We start from the raw sequence: 9,204 nt of genomic DNA, 5'->3' as shown, positions 1-9,204 counted from the left end.
CCGGGGTCCCCCCCCCCCCGAGTGCACAAATTTTTGTGCACCAGGCCTCTAGTATAATAATAGAGGAATATGCACATTGTCTGGGACACCGTAATGTCACAACCGCTCAGCAGGAGGCATGCACAGCAGATGCAGGTGGGCATGCACAGCAGAAGCGGGTGGGCGGGGACTGCCATCACCAGGAGGGCCTCCATGCAGCCCAGCCCAGGGTGGCCCCCGGCGGAGGTGCACACAGGCCTGCCCAGCGCTAACGTGACGCTGCCTGCGAGCATCCCCGCCCTGCGCTGATGTGACACTGCCTGCGTGCATCCCTGGCCTGGGACGTGGCGCTGCCTGTGTGCGTCCCCGCCCAGTTTATTAATAAATTTATATATTATTTTCATATACATTTTACTAATTTCCTTTCATCTCTGACACTTCTATTATAGAGAAAGGGGAAATAGCAATATTAAAATATTTCCTCTAATTAATACCCTTTTAATATGCACAAATTTCGTGCACTGGGCCACTAGTATAATTATAAGCCTTCAAAAATAACCATAAGACTACATGCCGGGGTGGGGTGAGGATGGAATGGGGGATGGGAAGGTATGGAAAGGAGGGAATGAGATTTAGTTAAGAAATCCTAAGTCAGGAAATAAAATAAGTTAATGGTAATTCACCCATCTTGCCTATGTGTAGTATTCAAAATACTGAGCTGCCCAGCCCAGCCTGGAGGGAACTGTGGCAGGACAGTTACATCCCATTATGATGCCATGAGCATCACTAAATATGAAATATGTCCCCTCTTCCTCCCAGGCACAGGAGCACCTGTGTCATCCCTTTAATAAGAAACATGCTTAGAGATTACTTAGGACGCTCTGCTTGTGCTCATTTCATTTTTAAATTATTGCATTCGATTTTGAACTCCAGTGTGCCTGGCTGTCTTTAAAGTTTATTAATTCTTGCAAGTTTAATCCTTTGAATGAGCCACATTTTCTACATTCCTTGATCATTTAAACCTGAATGCCCCATGCAAGTACCCTGCAGCTCTGGTGGTCAGACTATTTTTATTAGTCCCAGAGGCAGCACATCTGTGGGAGGTCAAAGATGAAATAAGAGTTGACACAAGGATCCCTCATTAATCTCCAATACAAATAGAAATTTCTCTGATTCTTTCAAAGCATTTTACCATTGTCTAGAGCAGCCGTGGGCAAACTACAGCCCACAGGCCGGATCCGGCCCGTTTGAAATGAATAAAACTAAAAAAAAAAAAAAGACCGTACCCTTTTATGTAATGATGTTTACTTTGAATTTATATTAGTTCACACAAACACTCCATCCATGCTTTTGTTCCGGCCCTCCGGTCCAGTTTAAGAACCCATTGTGGCCCTCGAGTCAAAAAGTTTGCCCACCCCTGGTCTAGAGGCTAAAACTCTACCTTGTTACAAAATTATTGATGGGTAGACATTAGATATGCAACCCTCAATGTGAAATCTTTTTTGTTTAAAAAATATTTTTATTGATTTAAGAGAGGAAGGCAGAGGGAAAGAGAGATAGAAACATCAATGATGAGAGAGAATCATTGATTGGCTGCCTCCTGCACAACCCCCAGTGGGGATTGAGCCCCCAACCCGCAACCCGGACATGTGCCTGACTGGGAATTGAATCATAACCTCCTGGTTCATGGGTTGAAGCTCAACCACGGAGCCATGCCAGCCAGGCTCAATGTGAAATCTTCAACATTGCACTTTTAGCTAATTTTTGTGTCCTTGGAAAGGTTATAAATGAGAAGAATCACAGCTGAATACACTTGCATAAAGGCTGCACAATTGAATATAGCTGCCCTATGGTCTAGAAGTGAATTCCGACCAGATCCACTCTACTTGTTTTGCCACATCTGTTCTTATTTTAGAGGACAAAAAGTTAAAAACAACCTTAGTTCACCATTATCCTTCATTAGTTTTCTTGTGGGCAGGCTGGTTTTCTTGAGGGCAGGGCCGTATTTTGTCCCTTCCGTGCCCCAGGCCTGACCCTGTGATCAGCACACAGTAGGGCTTATAAACATTTGCTGAATAGAACTGAACTTGGATGATTTAATCTATTTTAAAATATTTTTAAACACATTCAAACAAAAGTTATTCGCTTGTGCTCATTTCATTGTTTAATTATTGCATTCCATCCTTTGTGCAGTCCAATAAAAGGAACAGCACACTGAACATACTTTGGCCAACAGCAAGATTAAAATAAAAGTTCCCTGAAATGTGATTTGTGAGGTCTCCCTTATTTAGCAGTAGGTCCTAAAGCCAGAGACAAGGCCACCTGACAATGGCAGGCCAGGCTGAGGGCTCTGCGCTTGGCCTCCGGCCTCACTCCCACACACCTGGCCACACCCAAACCCTGTTTAACACCACAGGGGAGAGGAAGGTCAATTTTGAGTAGGGGACAAGATTTAAGTTGTCAGGGAAAGCCAAATAAGCAAATGAAAAATACATAAGAATTAGAAGCAGTTTAGATTTTATAACCTAAGGCAACTCGCAATCTGTCCTCCAGAAAATGGTTATGAATGAAAACCCGGGATTTTCTCTTGGACAGCCTCCACCTCCCATTACTTGGGAGGGATGAAAGCCCAGGCCCCAGTTTCACCTGGCCTTGGTTGAAGATGTGCTTCGAGGCTCACTAGGTGGGCTATTGTAGGTAATACTCAACTTCTCTGAGTTCCAGGGGCCTCCTTCCTAAAAGGGCATTGATGTGAAGGGGCTCTGGCTTAGAGGGTGCGGGGAGGGGAAATGAGATGATCTGACCAGTGCGGACCTCAGAGGGCAAGTGCTCAGGGACATGGCTCTGTAGCACTCGTCCCAGCACAGTCATCACAGCACAGTGAACCCGCAGGTGAAGGGAGCCTTAGGCCTGGAGCCTCCTCTGTTTACTCTCCTTGAGCAGAGCACCCCCTGCTGTTAGTCCAAGGGAGTCTGCTCCTGGTGGTCTTCCCTGGTTCCCTCAGGACCCGGTCTGTGTTGGTAAGTCAGGGGAATGAGGCAGGATGGAGGTTCCCTTTGAATTCACCCAGGTCTCAAAACTAAGCATTTCTTCTAGAATAATATCCAAGTATTGTCTCCTCAGTTACAGAAGTACCATCAGGGCAGGATCCCCTTCTTGTCAGACAGAGAGCCTGCACTGAGGGGCAACCAAGTGGTGACACCATTACCAGGAGTGCTTTAAGCTTTCAAGACGCTGGGGCCATCAAACAGACTGGATTTGCACTGTGGTTACTGCCTTTTTTTTTTTTTTTTTTTTTTTTTTTTTTTTTTTTTTTTAGTATCATTTTGTCAAGTGCTTGGTCAATATTAAATGTTGTTGCTATTTTATTCTTTCTATGTGGGTCACCCAAAACTCTAGTATTCTAACAGTGCAGGGAACACACATGGCCAGCGTGTCCTGTCACATGCAGAAAAGAGGGAGTCTAAGGGTATTTATGTGGGGCTGTGCCAGGACTGGGACTCGACTCACACAGGTGACTGGCTGCAGTGGGACGATGACCAGTACGTATGAGTACTTGCTGGGCAGGCCTCTCCTGAAGCAAGGTCCATGCATGGCATTTGGCATGAAGGGGAGGAGGGAGAGGCCAGAGGTAGGTTGATGAATCCAACACGGGAGAAAAGCTAAGGAGTAACAAACCGGAGAGCAGGCCCAAGAAACCTGGCAAGTAACCCTCCAGAACCAGTGGCCAGCAGAGGGCAGGCATGTGTGTGCACAACTCCATGCCAGGGCTAGAGCTGAGTGACCCTAAACACAGGCTCTCACTCTCAAAGGGGTCACTGTATTGAGAACAACCACTTGAAGGTACTGAGGTAATGAGTTATCATATGATAAAAATGAATATTTACAAATCCTATATAATAAAAGGCTAATATGCAAATTGACCAAACAGTGGAACAACCGGTCACTATGACGAACACTGACCACCAGGGGGCAGACGCTCAATGCAGGAGCTGCCCCCTGGTGGTCAGTGCGCTCCCACAGGGGAGCACCACTAAGCCAGAAGTCGGGGTCACAGCTGGCGAGCACAGCGGTGGTGGCAGGAGCCTCTCTCGCCTCAGCAGCAGCTCTAAGGACCCGTCAGGGGATGTTCGATGTCAGTATTACTCGAGCCGGGCAGACCTAAGCCAGCAGTCGGACATCCCCCAATGGGTCCCAGACTGTGAGAGGGTGCAGGCTGGGCTGAGGGACCCTCCCCCCACCCCCAGTGCACAAATGTTGTGCACCGGGCCTCTAGTAAAGAAATAAAACCACTGACCTCAAAACATTTTTCTTTCTTTGCCTGGTGAAGCAGGCTCGCTATACCGGGAAGCAGAACTGGAAAGATGAACGTTTCCAAATATTCTTTGGGGGAACCTGAAACAAACAATAAGATGCCCAGCTGAAGATCCCAAAGGGCTGTCAACCTGATGGTCCTTGGGGGTGCAGTGAAGGAAACTTTATTCAGTGCAAAACAATTGTGATACAGCATAGCTGTGGGGCAGCCTGGGGCCAGGTCCCTTTCTGGCTAGACAGCTCTGCTCTGCACTGCTCAGGTGAGACATCTTTGGTGTTTCCACTCAGCTGGGGACACTCAGCCTTCTGTGTAAAGGGAAAGTGGGCTCTTAGAGCCAGAGGGGCTTCTATAGACAAAAGTCCCAGACCCTAATCCCTGATTGGTCTGTCCTCATGCAAATGAGGGATCCAAATCCTTGTCATTTGATTGGTCCAAAAGGCACTGCCCTGATTGGTCAGAATAGAGGTGGTCTGGTTGGTGGGGGCTACACAGCTCCAGTTGGATGGGGAAAGCCTCAGTGCTATGGGTTGAAATAGGATCCCAGGAACTCCTTTATAAGGGTTAGCAGAAACAGTGCAGGTAGGCAGTTCAGTGTGGAGGTAGGCATTTCAGTGCAATCTTCTCCCTAAAGCATGGCTTGTGTGAGAGGCCCCTGTTTAGCAATGGTGGCTGGACTCTGCTTTTATCATTTGAGCCCAGTTAGTTATTGGGAACCCTTTTAGTAGGTGTCTTCTTTCTCAGGGTTTATGACCAAGTTAATCTGGGAGAAATATTTACTTCTGAACCAGAAAAAGAACTGTCCAGGAAATAACATGGCCTTCAGTATTACTTGAGGCTGCTGAGTGGGGCACCTCTGTAGTCCAATGAGGGTTCAGGCCAGGCACTACACAGGGCCAGGGCCACAGGCACAGCCAGGCCAGTGAGGCTGGGGAAATGAGCACAGGACGTGGGGGGAACTAAAGTCAGAGAGGAACAGAGGGTACAGTGGAGAGAGCCCCATGGCCAGGGTCATGATGGCGCTGATTGCCAAGGCCCAAAGCAGAGAGAACAGAACAAAGCAGTAGGAGAGGTCCTGGCCCCAGGAGGCCCAGAGGAACTGGGGCGCAGGCAGGAGGCCTACGTCTCTGGCTTCAACCCACAAAGCAGGGCAGCATGGTATTTTCTTCTACTTCTCACATTTTTGCCCTTCTGTATTTAACACAGAATCAGAATATGCTAGCTACTTATCATCATTATATTTCAACCTTAAAGATAAATCAATGGAACAAGGCTACTTCTTTTAATAATTAAAACAAGAACACATTTGTTATTTACGTAGTCTCTCTGTCTGTCCATCCCAACCCCACCTTGTGGTTTTGCAATGTTACAAACTCCAAACTAGGAAAGAGGAAATCTTCCTTACTTACAGGTTTTGGGATCAATTGTTTCCAATTTGATTTGAGTGCAAGGTATGTGTGAGTCTGTGGCCCATTGAGGAAATGGGTAACGGTGCTCTGCACTGAAGCCACAGAAAAGTGTTTCTTCCATCGGTGAAACCTGCGGGAGTGGGGAAAATCAATTCATATAAATACAGTGGGGCCTTGACTTATGAGTTTCATTTGTTCCAAGACCCAGCTCGTTAAGGAGCTCGGTAACTTAAATTACTCTATCAACTCAATGCAAAAAATCGGCCGAGAGACAGCTGGTATCTCAAAAAACTCAAGGCCCCACTGTAGCTTAAATAATTGCATTTTCTTTTATAACCTAACACAGGAATACAATTCTGCATCAGACTTTACGTTCTAGGGGGCATATTAAGCACAAGTCTTAGATTTCTTCCCTCCTGAGACACATAAATGGCAAACGAAGAATACTCCTCTAATAGAGAGAAGAATATGAGGACCATCAGTGGATGAGAGATGTGCCAACATTTCCAGAAGAAACAGGAATTAAAGTTGTCATCAGGTAAGAGAGAGGGAAAGCAGCCGCCCAGAATCCAGTCTGAAACTGCCCGGAGGATGGGAGTCCATCTTCCCACCAGGATTCCCAAGGGCTTCATGCTCAGGGTTCAGGTCTTCAGAGGGTGAGCATGAAAAGGGGATGGTAATGAACAAGAGGGTTAAGTGAAACTCTGGCTGGGCCTCCGCTGGTCTGCTGCCCACATCCCCTCTGCTGGCTCCTGCCCCTCAATATGTGTAAAGCTGGGCTCACAGCAGCATTTTCTATCCAGCTCTCCTTTCCAATGGCTCTTCTAAAAACAAATTTAAAAAACAGCCTTGGAAGGAGTAGAACTACTCAGGGTGCCATGCTGGTGGTCAAAAGATTAAAAAAAATTGACCATTCATTTGGAGGCTCCCTGCCTGCGGACCTTGTGTCAGTCACCCCCAGGGAGCGCTCAGCCAGTGATTCTACTCACAGAACAGATGTAGCTAGAAAACAAGCCTATCTGAACAACAGTAGAAGAAAACCATACCAGCCAGATAGAAAAATCCACTCGGGCCCCCATTTTAAATTCTGAATAAATAGTCAAAGCTTCCCACACAGATAAAGAACATCAACAGCATAAACGACAAAGATCAAGATCTACAAAGAACAACTGACCCGGGAAGAAGCACAAATAATTCAGGGAAGGGACTGTGGTTAGTATCTGCAGAGAAATGTGAGAAACAGTGCATCCATAAAGCAAGAACAGGACGCCTTGAAAAAAGAACAATCCCAGGCCAAGACAGTTCTTAGACAAGGTTCTGTGACAGCAGCAGCTGTAGTAATGGACTGGAAATCTAGTCTTAGGTTTGGGTCCATTCCTGTGACTCTGCTGAAGTCCCTTCATCTCTCAGGGTCTTGCTTTATTTTAAACTCCATTAAGTTCCTATTTGCTCCAAGCAGACTGCGCGAGGGCCTCTCTTCCAGGCTGCTGCTCTTGCCCTCCTTCCTTAATGCAGTTGTCTTCTTGCCTCCTTGGGCACGCCTGGGGAAAACTGCTCTCTCTGCAACTGTCCCCAACATGGACATGTGGTGACTCCACTGTAAAGGCCTTTCTTACCCAGGATCTCATTTGAGCCACACAGAGGCACTGTGAATTAGTCAAGGATTACCTGATCCATTTAACAGATGTGGAAACTGAGGCCTAAGAGGTTATGAAGTGCCCTTCAAGTCACACTGTTAGAAGCAGAGCTAGGACTAGCCCATGTTCCTGGTTCTAGCTCCAGTGTCTTTCCTAACTCATGACACTGTGTGACAGTCGCCAGCTATCAGTACTGTTCTCACTTGAGAGCTTTTCACTGAAGGCTCAGGTGGGGCAATACTCACGGTAATCACGGCTTCTTGTTTGATTTTGTATCCCTCTGGGAAGGGAGGCAGCTCAGCTTCATACTCTAAAAGGAGTGGGTGCAAACCATCAATTCCATACTCAATTGCAGTTTATGATGTAATTTTCTTTCCTCTAAGTAAAAATTCTTGTTTTATCTTGGTTGGGGGTTTTTAGAAATGAAAAATAACTGGCCATTACAAGTTAATAATTAATGTGAAGTACCTTATTTAAAATGAATGAGATAATTATTCACTTGTGTGAAGAGTCCAGGCTTTATGTAAAGAGTTTAAGACTTTTCCTGAGAGTACGACTTTAGATTTTGACCCCAATTATGTAACTACAAGAGAATGAGGAGGGTCCTAGGAAGAAAACAGCATCCAGGGAGGAGAGGGGAGAGAAAAGGAGGAAAACGTGAGGGCAGGGCAGAAGCAGCAGCAGAGGGAAGACCCCGTGCATAACTGGAAAAGCCAGCCCATAAGCCCTCACTACTCAGAGCACGGCCAGACCCAGCAGTACCTGCATCCCTGGGAGCTAGAAATCTGCATCTCAAGCCCACCCCAGCCCTGCTGGACTTAACCAGCATTTAATAAGACCAGGGGGCTTGCATTGTACCCACACTGACGTTGGAGAAGTCCTGCTGTAAGCGCCAGCAGTTTCTCATCCTTGCAGCACGTTAGAATCACCTGGGAGCTTTTTGAAACTACTGTTTTGGCCCAACCCCAGAAATTTTGATTCAGTACTAATAGGTCTGGAGCAAGAGCCTGGGAATCAGTGCTTTTAAAGTTCTCCAGGCGGTTCTCATACGCAGTGAGGTGGAGTACTACTGCCAGGTTTCAAGGCTGATCACAGCCCACCTGTTGGAGAGCTTCCTGCACAGAACAGTCCACACGTGCTCTGCAGGTGACGCTGCTGAGAGAGGGCAGAAAATGCTCACGGCCATTTTAGTTACACCTCCAGGAAAGACTGACACAAGTGTTTCTGGAAAGTCAATGTTGTATAGTTGCTTTGCACTGATGAGAGAAAACAAAGTTTCTGGGCAAGAGGATATTAATGAAATATAGTTGTCCTGGACACAAGTTTTATTTCATTATCTAGTTCCTTAAAGGACAGTAGAGCATTTCTAAGCAAAAACATTTTTTTAAAAATTCCTAGGTATCAGGTTGGAGACAAGTATACCAGGTGGCAGGTGATAAGCAATTTTGATTCCCAAAATAACAAATTATCACAAACTTACTTAAAACAACACAAATGTATTAGCTCAGCTCCTGTGGTCAGGAGTCTGGGTGTGGGTGAGGGCTCAGGAGACTGAGACCAAGGTGTTGGCCCTGGCTGTGACCTCATCTGAGGGCTGGGTTCTCGGCAAGCGCGATGGTTGTTGGCAGGATTCAGTTTCTGTCGGTCTGGGTCCCCATTTCCTTGTTGGCTGTTGGTGAGGACTGCTCACCTGATTAGGTCAGGCCCACCTATAATGATCTCTCTAATTTAAAGTCAACTGATTACAGACTTAATTACTTCTGAAAAGTCTCTAAACAGCAATGTCTAGATTAGCGACTGATCAACTAATTGGGAGGTAAGTGCACTCAGTGAACAAAATACCGGCTCTTCCACAAAATACCGACTT

The 9,204-nt window shown here is 46.4% G+C and overlaps 1 protein-coding gene across 1 annotated transcript in view; it reads right to left on the bottom strand.

Moving 5' to 3' along the window:
* The window catches only part of IQCK (IQ motif containing K), a 131,652-nt gene extending 123,408 nt beyond the window's left edge, over positions 1-8,244 (bottom strand). Inside the window, exons 1-4 of the mRNA XM_014535850.1 lie at positions 8,196-8,244; positions 7,583-7,647; positions 5,701-5,830; positions 4,277-4,374 (exon numbers count right to left, since the gene is read on the bottom strand). Of these exons, the coding sequence (XP_014391336.1) occupies positions 4,277-4,374; positions 5,701-5,830; positions 7,583-7,647; positions 8,196-8,244 (342 nt within the window). The remainder of the gene's footprint in view (positions 1-4,276; positions 4,375-5,700; positions 5,831-7,582; positions 7,648-8,195) is intronic.
* Positions 8,245-9,204: the final 960 nt, after the last annotated feature.

This window comes from Myotis brandtii, unplaced genomic scaffold (genome assembly GCF_000412655.1).
Source record: "Myotis brandtii unplaced genomic scaffold, ASM41265v1 scaffold152, whole genome shotgun sequence".
NCBI classification, from domain to species: domain Eukaryota; kingdom Metazoa; phylum Chordata; class Mammalia; order Chiroptera; family Vespertilionidae; genus Myotis; species Myotis brandtii.
Note: the sequence above shows the minus strand (reverse complement) of the source record. Positions and strands in the feature narration are given on the sequence as shown.